The 15,716-nt window shown below is 44.9% G+C and overlaps 1 protein-coding gene across 1 annotated transcript in view; it reads right to left on the bottom strand.

Annotated features, from left to right (window-relative positions):
* LOC135805621 (mucin-3B-like) overlaps positions 1 to 15,716 on the bottom strand; it is a 99,435-nt gene that overhangs the window by 53,070 nt on the left and 30,649 nt on the right. The window contains exons 10-14 of the mRNA XM_065319687.1: positions 14,361 to 14,690; positions 11,064 to 11,399; positions 6,569 to 6,907; positions 2,921 to 3,268; positions 1,251 to 1,583 (exon numbers count right to left, since the gene is read on the bottom strand). Coding sequence (XP_065175759.1) covers positions 1,251 to 1,583; positions 2,921 to 3,268; positions 6,569 to 6,907; positions 11,064 to 11,399; positions 14,361 to 14,690 — 1,686 coding nt within the window. The remainder of the gene's footprint in view (positions 1 to 1,250; positions 1,584 to 2,920; positions 3,269 to 6,568; positions 6,908 to 11,063; positions 11,400 to 14,360; positions 14,691 to 15,716) is intronic.

Raw genomic sequence — 15,716 nt, 5'->3', positions numbered from 1 at the left:
AAAGCATGAAAAATGACAACTCACTGACGTCGGTACTCGTACATGTTCGTCTGGTTTACAACAAATGATTTCTTCCTCGTATCGATATGGAGTCAGACTGTCAGAGAGGAGCTGGTCGAGGACATGTCGAAAGTGTGGTAAATTTTTGACGAGCGGGATGCGTCCCAATTCGTTTTGTGACCAAATAGATTCTTTGAGCTGCCGCGGATGCAATTTACTCTCACGATGTGACGAAAACGACATCGACACAGACTCATCCCCAAGGCCTTGATGTGGCAAAGCTATCCGTGTGACTTCGACGACATTTTTGAGAAAAGCAGACGCGTGTGAAAGCTGATAGAAGACGGCGTTGACTCCTAAATTCAAATAAATAATTGGCGATCTTCAAAATACTAAAATAATTCTCAAACAGAAATCGATCGATCGATGTGCCAGTGTATTCAACAACACGTAGCTACAGCGCAATGACTTCCGTGTTCACTCACACGGTTTCAGTGTTGTGTGTGTTCACAACTTCACATGGCGTGAGCCAGTCAAGTGTCAGTCAGTTCGGCAGGAAACGCAAGCTCCAACAACAAGTCGTTTGGCGCAGCCACCTTCTTTGTCCGCTTGTACCAGCGTGATCACCAAAACAATGAAAAAATGAAGAAAAAATATTTGACTTGAAGATTTGTTGGGATTTGAACTCACAACTTCATGGTCTGCAGACAGTATTCATAACCACAAGGCCAAAAAGGAAGGGATAAATCGTGGTTTTTGATAACAAATCGATACTGGCTTCCAGGGCAAATTATAAACCATGGGAAAAGGCCAGAAACCTGGCCGAAATTCTAACTCCTTAACGGTTGGTCCAATTGTTCCGAAACCTTCACAGAACAATTTGCCGTGCCCTAACAAGCCATTTTATGTACTTTGTTGTCCAAATTTCCCTTATCTTCATACTTTTTAAGACCCAAACTTGATTGCTAATCTTTTTGAAACAGACTGTAGTGTGCTTAATTAACGACAAACCAATCACGCAAAAGACAAAGAAGCGTTGAACTGGAGAGAGTCTGTATATCCTGGGTGGGCACCAATTCTGCATGCACGTCAAGAAGGAGGTGAAATATTCCATTTGTTTGTCTAATCCCGGTGGGAAGTTGTGCGTAGTGTTCGGGATGATGCATGCATTCGGTGTGGTGATGGCAGTTGAGGATATTACTACTGTCGTAGATGAGTCATGAAATACACAGTCAGTAACCGTTACTAACCTGCATCAGATGTGTTGATTGACATGATTGTTGCTGGTCCACAGGATATGTTTCTACAGGCGCTAACTGACAATGCATACTGGCTACCACGGGACAGGCGTGTGACGACCGTTGAAAACCGTTGAACTGTCTGATCAGTCACGTTCTCATGAACAACCATCATGGTTGGCGGCGTTTCCGTCACTCCGGATTGAATAATGCGTTTGTATTCAACCTTGAAGTGAGTTAATATTCCGTTTAGAGTACGTGCCGGTGGTTTTTCCCAGCTCACATTTACCTCGTTGCCACCAGATGATAGGGACAATGCCAACAGCTGAACCTGGCCCTCGGGATCTGGAAAGGAACGACATTCGCGTCACACGTTAGCATAACACATTAAAAAAAGTATCGTGTCCGTTCCCGTAGGGAACTGACGACGGCCGCTAACACAGGGTACACCCTAGCAGCAGATGCAGCGCCTAACGGTGGGGGTGAGGGGACAAGTCTCACCACCACTGGCACAGATGCAGCGCCTAACGGTGGGGGTGAGGGGACAAGTCTTACGACCACTTGCACAGATGCAGCGACTAACGGTGGGGGTGAGGGGATAAGTCTCACGACCACTGGCACAAGTGCCGAGAAACCCCATTAGCCGCATCCATGTACCGCTTGGGCTTGGCCACAAGCTTCCAGTTAACTGTGGGTAGCAGCACGGCTGGAAAAACCGCTCCCAGGTAGGACTTGAACCCACTGCCTAACACATCCACAGACTACAGGCTACAATCACCTACGGTATTTTACCGGTTGTAAGTCAACCCCGGTTATAGGCCGACCCCCGTATCCAGAGGTCTCAATTCTGCTTTTCAAAGTTATCACCCAACGAAGCACTACTAACTACTCCCTGCTACTAACACATCAACAAATCATGTAACACATTCCTTAATGGAGGGTATAACGTCCCAATCCTTGAAAAAGGCCAATAAACTGGCAAAAGTGTGTACACACGGTGCACTCGTGCATGCAGTGCAGGTCATTTTACTGATAGTTCCCGGTTATAAGTTGAATCCCGATTGTAAGTCGACCCCCACCCTTTCTCCTTCTATTTTTCGTCGTAAAAGGTTGACTTACAACCGGAAAAATACGGTAACACATCCACAGATTGCAGACTACAAATTCAAATTCAAATTCAATCCAGCATCGGCAATGTCTTGAGCAGAAGACAAGCGACCAAGTGAAGGGGAAGTGCATGCAAGTGCAAGAGGCACAAGGAGAGCGCACCGAAAACAGTGCAGCAGTGCAGCACGGCAGCGACTGCAAGCGGTGCCAACGTACGACTCGTGTACAGGATAAAAACGTCTGTGATGCCGTAGTGCTGTGACCAGCCCGGCTCACACAGGACCATAATGATGATGGGAGATGTGTATCAAGCGCGCGGTCAGTTGACCTTTGAGTGTGATATTGTACATGGCTGTAGTGCAACAACAAACATAGCCAGGAAGGGAGGGTCTCTGAATCAAACTGCCATGGTGGGTGAATAAGGTCCAGCCAAGGATAAAGGGAGCCAACTTTCAGTGAGGTCAGTGTTGGGCCGCTACAAACATTCAGTCACACTTAACTTTCATGAAACAAGTTCAAAGTCTATCTCTCACTATTAGTCTAAATTAAACCCATGTGCGCACAGCTCAACTAACCTTTGTTGCCAGTTTGAATTGTTCCCGAGTCGAGTGGTCCGCACACAACCACCAAGCTACTTGATGGTGTTGATCTCCGGCATGGTTCAACAGAAAACACATATTCACTGCCAGATGATAGATTGGCTACATCGTGTGAGTAATCCTCCTTAGTGGCCAGTGTTACATTAACATCCACAGAATTTGATATCATATGATGCGCGATGCCAGCCAACTTGGTTCGATTGTACACAATCTTGTAATGGGTCAATGCTCCGCGCAATGTTTCAAGGTTGGGTCTGTTCCATGTTACTCTCACAGTTTGCCCAGTGCCCATAACTCCCAGATTCTGGACAGGAGACGTCGGCTCTGCAGATGGAAATAATGGGAGTACAAAAGACTGGCAAAGTTTCAAATCAATAGCTGTGTGCATACATTATGGTAGGATGAATAATAATTATGTCTTAATGTGTGCAAGCTCCACTGCAGCCACTTCATTACATGAAAAAAAAAAAAAATCACGGTTCGCGTGAGACTCGGCCAAAGGCCCAGTTTTCCGCATCCGCAGGAACGCCACCACCCTCTTGGATCAAGGCTGAAAAACCTTACCTTAATTAGAACATACTACTTAAGTAAATAGGCGTCGAGGCGACAATAGTTTTAGAATTGCGATCAACAGTTAAGTTAATTAATTAGAACTCTGTCAATACGATTTCCACATAACAATTTCTGATAATTAGAACCTCGAACTGGGTATGTCCGGTTAATTAGAAGTCCCACGGAATCCACTTACATAGAAAATGTGTGGGATTTGTGCTGATAATTCGAAGTTAGCAAACCATAATTAGAAGTTCACTTTAATTTCTGCAAATCACTTTGGTTTGCATGTGCAGGCAGTTCAGTGTCCACACTAAATCTGTGTCTAAGGTGCGTAGTGCAATTCTGCGTGTCAATGCGAGCATTTTGACATACATAATGTGTTGTGGGCACTTGTTTGGATAATTAGGGTGCGTTCTTAAATCCTCTCGGAAAAGTTGGAGACTCTCCGAAAAGTTCGAGAGCTGTTCTTATATCCTCTCCGACTTTTAGGAGGCTCTCCAAAGCTCTCCAAGCTCTCCAAGCTTCAGAGGTGGTTGAAACTTGGAGATTCCCGCGGTTTGGGATCAGCGCATGCGAACTACGACTAAAAGCCACGTGTTCATCATGAGTGTACGCATTTCCCTTTTCGCATACGCACATACATTCATCACTCAAGATCGCGGCCCCTTTGACGCTTCATTTTGCTTGACATGTGCAAAATATCTCCGAATTCTTCGAGACCCGTTCTTGAGTAATCCCAGTTTCTTCGACTACTCTTTTCTTCTTCTTTTAGAAGCTAGAGAATATAAGAACGCACCCTTAGAATGTCCGGATAATTAGAAGTTCCCCCCCCCCCCCCCCTCCGCATTTTGGTGTTCGAATTATCAGGATTCCATCTGTACAATATCTCAATTGAGATACTGATTGAGATATTGTAATTTGCAGCGAAGAGACCACTTGAAGATGGTGTGTGTAAGGTTTTTCATGTAATGAATAATATGGCACTTTAATTGTCCCTGAAATATGGCAGTAGATATTTCTGTTTTGCCATGGCTGGCACACACTGATATGCGTGGAATTAGTAGAAAGAGAGTGCACACAGTCATACAATGTCACCAGAACGACATGCACAGATTTAAACGCCGTTTTCATTTGACTCTCATCAGAATTCGTCATCACACTGAGAACTGAACTACAAAGAAACTACTACTTCTGACGAGTGACATGAAAACGACGTTTAAATCTGTGCATGTTGTCACTCTGGTGTCTGCCTATAGCTTTACACTTGAAAACACCTCCATCTTACATGGTGGAGCACGTAAGATGGAGGTGTTTTCAAGTGACATTATAACTTCCCCATTACGTCTCCTTTATTCACTTTTGTGGAGGCAAGGGGTGGTGGTCTTTGGAGTTCAAAAATAACATAAAAAGTGGATACAGGCCAGTGGGCTGTAAAGACCTGATGTTCTTTGAAAAATGAAAGACCACGCAACCATGATGTAAAGTCCTTTGCTGCATAGTTGTCTGATCTCGTAAAAAAGGGGACTTTTGCAGCTTAGCCCTTTACACATACAGGCACTGGAGTGCTGTGTATGGCCTGCATGCACACTACACACTGCACACATCACAGTAAACATTGCCTGTACACTACACGCTGAAAAAAGTTCTGGAAGTTGCAAGCTTGAAAGTCAAAACAGCAAAGATCAAGAAAGAGACCTTGCACGGGATCTTTTGGGGCACAAGTCCGCGTGACTTACGCATGCGCGCAAATCGGGCCAGCTCGTTGGGCTGGCGCATGGCTGCTAACTTGCGTTAGCATGCTATTAATAAATGCTCATTAAACATTGCATGCATACTACACACATCATAGCATAGTAAACATTGCATCCACGATGATGGCACGGGCATTTACTTTCCTCGTATGGGATGATGCAAGTACTTCAACCTCTTCACTACGAGTTTTACCAAGAGTGCATAAACAAGAGTATGCAACTGTGGTTATGGGCCAGATGCGCGGGGTGCTGCCTCCATTACGTAACTGCAGCTGAATGATGTAATGAAGAAAGCGCGCCGCGCATCTGGCCCATAGAAAAGAGATCACAGTTGCATACTCTTGTTTATGGACTCTTGGTATTACTTGAAGTACTCGTCTCATGCAATGGCGGATTCAATTGGCTTGACTACTACAGTCAAATCTGTCGTAAGCGACCGCCCCTTGGTGCAAGAAAAAGCGGTCTCTTACGGTAGATGGTCTCTTACGGCAGATGTATGGTAAATCCGGCATACCGGGCATGCATATAATTATGCTTCCATGTACTCAAATCGACGAGAATAATGTGATTTTTCCTATCATTAAATGATATGAAAAATCACATTTTTATTGGATATTGGGGCGCACTTGCAAGACAGCGCATTTTCACACCTTGCATATGGCATGCCGTTGACAGCACACTGGCAAGTACAGTTTCACACCTGACTGAACGTAGGTCGCGGTCGCTTACAGCAGATTTGAATGCAGCCACCGTGCATGAAATCGTGGTCGCTGGTCGCGCACAGCAGATGGTCGCTCTGGACAGATCAATTTGTATGTGAAACCTTCGGTGCACGGAAAATCGGTCGCTAACGGTAGATGGTCGCCTACAGCAGAGGTCGCTAACGGCAGGTTTGACTGTAGTAGCATACGGGGGGGGGGGGGGTGCTGCGAACAGTGATCATGCAGCCTTGTACGCACCGGAATAATGGACGTGGGGAGATCCCTGCTTGTTCATTATTTGACACCCACAGAACTGGAGAGTCTTGACAAACTGCAAACCAAATGCGACTGAATGCTCTCCGATTCCTATTCTCTTGAAAGAAAATAAAGCCAGAAGAAGTAGCAATGTAAAAATGCACCAAGTTTCTTCAAGCCTACAACTAACGGGGAGATCCCTGCTTGTTCATTATTTGACACCCACAGAACTGGAGAGTCTTGACAAACTGCAAACCAAATGCGACTGAATGCTCTCCGATTCCTATTCTCTTGAAAGAAAATAAAGCCAGAAGAAGTAGCAATGTAAAAATGCACCAAGTTTCTTCAAGCCTACAACTAACGTTCATTGGCAGTATCAATTGTATGAACAGATGCTGGTCCACATAAATTGGAAGCTGATGGCGACCCTCGGCATGGTTCCACAGACACATTAAACTTGCTACCAGCAGATAGCCCAGTGATGTCGTGGGAGAACGCTGTGTCCGTTTCGCTGCCCACCGTTGCAGTCACAGTTGCAGTGGTCAAATTGAATGCTACTCCAGACAACAGCGTGCGATTGTACACTATATTGTAGTAAGACAGTCTTCCATTGAGTGTTGCTAAGGGGGGCCTGTTCCATGTCAAACGGATACTATTACTGTCACTTGAAGTGGCTACGTTCTGCACCATCCCTGTGGGTACTGTGGTATGCAGAAAAAGGAAAAGATGAAAACACAAAAAACAAAGATTCCAACACTCAATCTCAACAGTCATACTACATACCGTATTTTCCCCAATAAACATACACGTCTCCAACACTTGCATGTTTCCAATAGTAGTACCAACACTAGCATGTTTCCAATAGTAGTACATGTCAGAATGATGTATTATTATTATTATTGGACTGAGATGGAGAGCCAAGGTTTAATTTATACAAAAGAGAAAGACCAAGGAACTACAAGTTACGCTATACTGTCCACTAACACCGCCAGTTACTAAACAATCAGCTCATGCGATAACATTGCACGACACTGACCGACGGTACTGACGTTCTACAACTAACTGGCTAACAGCTCTAGCACATCTTGGATGCGCACTCCAACAGCCTTCCAACTTGGAAGGTTCTAAGTTATAGAAATAACATAAGGAGGAGAAGGTGAGCGCAACCAAGATAAGCACATGTTATGAAATAACATGAGAGGGCGAGCGCACTGTAGGCGTGGTCCTTTGTCTTTCGTCACCATCTCGTCAAAGCTAACATTCGTAGTTTGCGGTGATGTTTAGTTTGTTTAGCTTGTTTTCGTTTTCGTCTGGTGTTAACGAGGTGTTTGTTGCGCTGGAAACGAAACGTCTCTGTAATTTTGTATCCCCAGTGATGGCTAAGTGGTGCTCTTCAGGCAAAATCTTCCTCAGCTTACTCAAGCTCAACTGATGGAGGGGGGGGGGGGAGAAGTTCCTGAAACACTGTGTATTGAGCAGGGAGTGGTACTTTCTTGCGGAAAACTTGCAAAGGCTTGCCGAGTAGAAGGTTCAATGGACTTCTTGTCTGCTCCGGAAGGCAAGTGTCAAATCAGGCTGGCGGAAAAAGCGCGAGCTCCAGTGCGGGGAGCAAACAACTTCCTTATAATTATACTAAAACAATAGGCAAAGAACTACAGTAAAACCTGTAACTAAAGACCACCGTGACTAGCGACCAGCCTGGTACTACCGACCACTTCGTCAGGCACGGACGGTCTCACATTCAAAATGCGCTGTGACTAGCGACTACCTGCTGAACGTGACCAGCGACCGCCTTTTCTTGTCCCAAAGACGATTTTTTACCTGTAACTAGCGACCGCGCTGTTGGAAATCAAAATGTTGCTCGAAGCTCCTTCTTCAAATTTTGATGATTTTCCGTGGTCCTGAAAGGAATCTTTCGATACTACAGCTGAAGACATGAACGCAGGTCATTTTGACTGTGGAGTCGGTGTGGACTGCACTACACCTGTCAGAATTTCAAGCGCTGTCTAGAATAAACATGATAGGAAACGTCTTGGAGAGCGCATCGAAAGCGCTCTCTGATCGATGTTACTACTCGGAGGAGAAACGAAGACTAAGCGGCTCTGTCACCCCAGTAATACAGACGAATCGACGATGGCATCAAGGAATCCAGAAGCAAAGCAGCACCGCAAGGTCCTGATGCTGAAGGATCAGTACGATTGATCGCATGAACAAATTTGAAGCCCAGCGCAAACCGAAACTTCCACAGGGAACGTTTGACTCCTGGCTTCAGAAGTAGGAGCTGAATTTGATGTCCACAAAAATTATTAATCTCCTCTCTCTCTTTGTCTCTCTCCATCTCTCCATCTTTCTCTCCAAGTGTTGTTTGACCTGAAATAAGAATGGCATCGCGCAAGTCTTGGGGAATTGTATTAGCTGCATTTTGATATACATATCATATAATGGGATTCATATATGGTCGCGCGGTGCAAACCTCTAACTAAAGACCGCTTTTGCTGGCACCAAGGGGTGGTCGGTAGTCACAGGTTTTACTCTACATGTAAACCGGGAAAAAAAGACCTGCACTAACCAATCTGCCTTATATGAAGCTCCAGGAAGCCTCACTGCTCTGATAAAGAAAAATACACTGTCTCTAAAATATAAAAAAGAATGACACGTATTCACTGAAGGTGCACGTGACTAGCGCTGCGGGGAAACAAGTAGGTTTTCTCATTAGCGTACATAGTAAATTCGCACTTTACTCTTGACTTGTTGAGCCGTCTCGAACGTTGTATTCCGCAAATTCCACTTCGTTGGGTCACTACTATTGTATACCTTGAAGACCAGTAGTCTATATCGAAAGAAACTCACAAGTTCCAGCGATTAGAGAAACTTCTTTTCCACGCATTTGTATACATTTGTATGCGGAATCGAACAAGTGTCCCCACAGCGTGGCTCACGTGCGCCCATACCATGTATGCAGCGTGGGCGTCCGCCATTTTAGATGAATACGTGCCATTGTGAGAGAAGGCAGCGGTGCTCACTCTGGAAAGCAATCATTTGACAGCGGAGAAGGCATCACTGTAAGTTGGTCCCCCAGTGATGTTTGGGTTGCTACAACTCCATAACTATATCGCTGTGTTCTTGCTGTGACGATTTACTGCTATCGAATGGTGGATCACGAACAAAACAAGCGACATTGGAGAGGTTCGTAACTACGCAAAGTTGAGCAACTTTACGTTAGTGGGCGGGAAAAACCCGTGAATTCGCGAGTTTGCACTCCACTAACGGAACGTTGTCTATGTCGAGTACAAATTTATGATTCACTCCTCCAAGTCGACCCGGTCATACACGACCACGTTCCGAGTGGCCAAAGGCAGCTACGTGATTCAAAAACTCCGCACGGCGGAACACAGATCCGCATGCAGTGTACGCAAGACTTTCCCTAGATCGACTACGTTTTTTACCAATGTAATTACTGATTATGTTATGCGGAACTTCTCAATCATTGATTCTGCATTGTGTTTATCATAATAATTAGGGGTGAAACGATTAGTTCGAATATTCGAGTAATCGTTCGCAAATTTCAAACGAGCGAGTATTCGAAATTTTGCACTCGATCGTTTTTTTTTTTTTTTTTTTTTTTTTTTTTTTTTTTTTTTTTTTAGTATTGGCATTCTATTTTCAAAAAACTTTTGTTGTATCGCTCGTCCACTGGTACATGGTATGAATGCATTATGCATGCCTTTGAGTCAGTATTTTATGACTTTGACCATGCGATCACCACGGCAAGTAACGTTAGTTAGCTATGCGATATGAAAGTACTGATGAAAATCATTAGTCTTTACACTCTGTACAAGACGTTGGCGACTTTTGTTCTATGTTTACAGATAATTTCTTCCGAATTGGTCGAGAACTCACAAATCTGGCGCTTTTGAACATTGACGAAATACTCGAAATAATCGGATATTCGATCGAATATTGTGAATGAGTGATCGATTGGTCAAAATAGATACTCGTTTCACCCCTAATAATAATATTTATCAAAATCCAAGAGAGAAAACTAAGCTCGTGGAGCTTGCTTGTTCCTTTTCCAAAGGACCAAGAATGATCCCTCCCTTTCCAGAAAAAGAATAAAAATTAAAGGAAAGCGGCCTTATCCCTCCTGATATCCGTTATGGCCGGGCACATTTTAAACAGCTCCCAGAGCGCAAAAGGCAGTGAAAGCTGTTCTATGTGTACAGAGCGCAGCAAGAAAAAAGAGTAAACGGTACGTGGAAGAGAAAGCCAGTGCTTGAACGCGCGCAGCATGCTAAACATTCAAACTAGCGGAACACATGTGGCACTACACCGTACACGTGTACCACATGGAAACAAATTGAAGAAGAAAAAACAGGACACAAAATAGTGATGTCATACGTGAACTCAGGATAAAAACTGACAAGCGCGTAATCGCATACACCCATATGCGTACAGCATAGGGTTTGAAAAGAACGATGAAGAGAATAGAAATAGGATCGAAGAAGGAACTGATTCGCGGCAACAGAAACTATATCCGTAAAGTAGACAGGAGAAATACTCACAGAGCTCAGTACTAACCTACTAACCTAGAGTACAATGCTTCATAAAAGTACAACAAAACGAACTGACGTGAACAAGGAAAAGTAACAGTTCCCCGAAAAAGAGACGACGTGTCCCAGCAGTACATTGTAGGTCGATGTTATGCACACACTCGAGACATATTCATCTTGTAACTCGTATATGTGAATGTAACGACACTTGCAGCACAACTTTCATCAGCCTGCTCAAGCTCAAGTAAAAATACGGCGTGAATATCACGAATTGTTCCCAAAGCAGACTGCACACAATCAGACTTACCTGCATTACTGGTGTTGGTACTTGTCGTTGCAGCTGGTCCACACACAGCCATCCTACATGGTTCAATGGATATTTCATACCTGCTGCCAGCTGTTAGCCCCATGATTTGATAGGAGAAATTAGTTTGTGTTGGATCACTACCAGCTGGAACTTGTTCACTGTTTGTAGTGAAATGACTTGGTCCTGTCTCCCCAGAGAGAATAGTGCGATTGTATACAACCATGTAGTGAGTCAAAGCTCCGTGCAGTGTTGCAATTTCCGGTCTGACCCATGACACACTAGTGGTGTTTCCGGTTACAGCCACGACGGTTAGGTTTTGGACAGGAGAGGTTGGATCTGAGTGGTTGTTGGAAACAGCACAAGAGAATAATTACACACAATAGCACATCAAAGATATCGGAGACTCGAAACCCTAGAATATATTTGTCATGCACAGTGATCACTGTCTGTGGTAGCAGAGGGGTTCGAACATTATCAGCAAAACAGTTTCGTTGCAGCCAAATTTGTCCTCATGTTGTTACAGTGCTTATGGGAGATTGGATACGTGAAACTTTCAAATGTTTAACTAAAATACAATGAATTATGTCGGACCCTCTGCCCGGTCATGCCATTTGGCGAACACACCAGGATATCCAGTACCACTAGCATTCTTGCTTGCCTGCAACTCCCGGTATGGTGTCCATTCCATTGCGTATCTTGGTGCGGACAGGTGGAATGTGCTGCCTCCACCTTGTCGCCAGGCCGGGTCGCCTGCTTTGTTTCGCGCTGCCAGAAAGTCACATTTAGGGTTCCCAGTAAAAAGGCAACAATGCCTGTTGGGAAATCCCCAACAAAATAAGAAATAGTTTCCTCTGAGACAAGAATGTGATAATAGTACTTCAAAGTAATCATAATACTCAGAAAAAGGACACACTTCAGGCTCTTTATGAACATCTTGAAAGTGTTTGGTTTCACAAGTATACTTTCAAGCCTTCTCATCAGGTGAAATGCAGGCAAAGGGAAAGGAACAAGAAGAGTGGATTAAGTACAGTAAGGAGGTAATGAAACAGCACAAAGAAGAAGATTTTAATTCGGATACCGAGCCAGTAATAAATGTAAAAAAAGAGAAGAAAACACATGAGAACGAGTTATTCGTGACCTATAAGCTAGAGATATGGAAACTAAGAGAGGTGTATGGGTGGTGCTAGTGCCCATACAAGTGCATCTGATGTGTAGAGTCAGATGTGGTGCTTACACAAGGGTGCACGTTATGGGTGGTGCTACTGCTAGTGCCTCTACAAAAATACTACTGGTAATTATTGGTGACAGGGTCAACATGAGTGCTTACACAGTTCCTGGCTTGGCCTTGGGCGCTGAGCCCTGGGTGCTCCTTTCGTCACTGGAGGCAGATATGGGCGAAGAAGCACTGCTTGAGCTGGCACTTGTAGTTGCGGCATATGGGCTAGCTACCACCCAGGATGCGAATCTGTTGTTGAACTGGCGGTGGGGAAGAAATGGGTACGGAAATGATGGTGGGCAGGTCATGCCTTCCCAATGAAGCACAATTGCCCCAAGTTGATGTCGATAACATCCAATTTCTTGCCGGGTTGTGACACCATGGCTATACGGAGCTGACAATCGTACGACAGCCATGCTCCATGCAAGAACTGGCGATTGGCCACGGCAATCATGGCCTGATACGACAGCCATGCTTCGGGCAAGAACTGGTGATTGGCCGCGGCGATCATGGCCTGGTACGACATGCACTCATGAAGGCAGTGAGGAGCAGCGGAACACAGGCTATTCATGAACAGTGTCCAGACTTCAACCCAAGTGCTCATGCACCCTGCAACAAACAGTTCTGGACTCGGATTCATAAAATATTCTAATGCGCAGAATGAGCAACCGGAGCTACCAAGTTGGAACGCCACCGGTGCTGCACTAGAACTGGCTGCAATCGTATCGGGCAACAAGCAATCAAAGTCCACAGGCCCACCTCTCTGGATGCGATCGAGGAGAGCCTGTGGGACAGTCAGGTTCACCTGCTGTGAGTGTTGGTGCTGCGTGGCAGTTGTCACTGCATTCACAGCAGGGTCCGGTTTGCCGACGGCAAGCGGCGATGCAGAGCGAGGCAGGGAGAGGAGAAGCTGGACAGCGTTGGTGACAGCAGTGGACATGGTGCGTTGAACCTCTTGCTCGATCAAGGCCTGCAGGTTGGAGGTGTCCGTGCTGTCCGGGGCTCGGCTAGGGCTGGTGGTTGCGCGGCCGGCAGTAGCTGTGCGAGGTCTCTTTGGCAAGCCAGATGAAACTGCAGCCATCACAGGAGGTTCGACAGCTGAAGCAGGTGCATCGCCCCGCCGCGTTGTTTTCTGCGGGTGTTCATGGCTTTCCACAGCAGAGAAACAAAATGCCAGAACGCAGAAAGAAAAAAAACGCAAGGAAATTGTGTGGGAGCAAATGTTCTGCAAGTTGCAAGCTCGAAAGCCAAACAGCAATGACATTGCAGACACTTTTTATTCTATTTTTTACTTTTTATTATTATTAGAAGCTTCTCCGCGTTGCCATCAATGCAATGTTGTTATACACAGCATGTATAGCTTTCGCATAAGCCGAAGCGACAACAGCCAAACAGGATATTGATGGTGATTAAAAACATATGCGATATAAAACGCGTGACGAAAATAGAATACAATTTTAAAACAAGCAAACGAGCAGCTCAACCGAGTTGAATTTGAATTTTCTGATTATTACCAGGGTTCATCCGTGAGCAATCAGAAGTTGGGATGTGCTCCAATTAATTCTACTTCATTACAAATTTTTAGTACATGTGGCTCAATAATTTCTCAAAGGATTATAAAGAGAAGTACAACAAAACGAACTGATGTGAACAAGGAAAAGTAACAGTCCCTGAAAAAGAGACGAGGTGTCCCAGCAGTACATTGTAGGACAATGTTCTACACACACTCGAGACATCTTCATCTTGTAACTCGTATATATTATGTGAATGTAACTACACTTGCAGCACAACTTTCATCAGCTTACTCCATCTCAAAAATAGATGGGGTGAACAGGGGCGTGCTCGGCCCCCCAACTAGGGGGGTGCACGGGAGCCGAGGGGAGCCCCCCCCCCAGCAATTTTCTGCAATTTGTTTGCAACCTTTCTTGAATTTTAGAGCATATTTGCATACATTACAATTGCAATTACCCAGATTGAAAATTTTTGGGGGGTGCACGTGCCCCCCGTGCCCATCGCCGAGCACGCGCCTGGGTGAATATTACGAACTGTTCCCAAAGCAGACTGCACACAATCAGACGTACCTGCATTACTGGTGTTGGTACTTGTCGTTGCAGCTGGTCCACACACAGCCATCCTACATGGTTCAATGGATATTTCATACCTGCTGCCAGCTGTTAGCCCCAGGATTTGATAGGAGAAAACTGTTTGTGCTGGATCACTACCAGCTGGAACTTGTTCACTGTTTGTAGTGAAATTGCTTGTCACCCCAGAGAGAATAGTGCGATTGTATACGACCACGTAGTGAGTCAAAGCTCCATGCAGTGTTCCAATGTCAGGTCTGACCCATGATACATTAGTGGTGTTTCCGGTTACAGCCATGACGGTTAGGTTTTGGACCGGAGAGGTTGGATCTGAGTGATAGTTGGAAACAGCACAAGAGAATAATTACACACAATAGCACATCAAAGATTCATATCGGAGACTCGAAACCCTAGAACATATTTGTCATGCCTAGTGATCACTGTCTTTAGTAGCAAAGGGGTTCGAACATTATGAGTAAAACCTTTACTTTGCTACCAAATTTGTCCTGATGCTGTAACAGTACTTGTGGGAGACTGGATACCTGAAACTTTCAAATGTTAAACTAAAATTCAATGAATTATGTCGGACCCTCCCCAGTCTTGACATTTGGCGAACACACCAGGATTCTGAACCCCCGGCAGCAAGAGGGAGTGCTGCCAGTAGCCATTGCCATCACACCACAACCCGTTGTGTGTGAGAGGATTAAACTGGGAGTGCCAATTCGAGCAACTGGTGATAGTATTGAAGCAGCATAATCATGACGACTCTTCTTGGAGCCGCTAGACGTCACGGAGCCGAGTCACCTAGTGTGAATGTGAATTATAGAAAGAGTGTTACTGCACTCACACTCTTTCTATTATCACACTCACCCATCTTACCAATGCATTTTTCCACGTGCATGTTACACATTGCCATCTTAATGCACTAGTACCAACCTTTGCACTTCCCTAATGAGAGCTTGTGAACACTTGTCACGTACTTGTAACTATATTTTGCACATTGTTAATCTTCACCTATTAAAAGTGTGCTAGTATACATGTACCGGTATATCATATTGTTGGTCATCCACTTTCTTTCAGTCACGAGATTCCATTGACGAATGTGACAAGAAAACGTCCTGGAACAAAACCTCTGCTACTTTGTTGTTTGACATGAGTGCGAGTTCAATTTTGTTCTTAGCTAGGGAAAAATTGGAGGCGTATCCAATGTCGAAAGAAGTGTCAGCACTGACGCAATCCACACAGCCAAGTAAAGCCAATTTAGAAACCGAACCTTTTCGTTCCCTTCTCATCATGGGTAAGTACAGGGAACAGTGGATAAATGTCAAATAGACTCGGATGGAGAGCCAAGGGTTG

The sequence above is a fragment of the Sycon ciliatum genome, chromosome 1 (genome assembly GCF_964019385.1).
Source record: "Sycon ciliatum chromosome 1, ocSycCili1.1, whole genome shotgun sequence".
Lineage (NCBI taxonomy): Eukaryota > Metazoa > Porifera > Calcarea > Leucosolenida > Sycettidae > Sycon > Sycon ciliatum.
The sequence above is the reverse complement of the archived record's forward strand: the minus strand, read 5'-3'. Positions and strand labels throughout refer to the sequence as shown.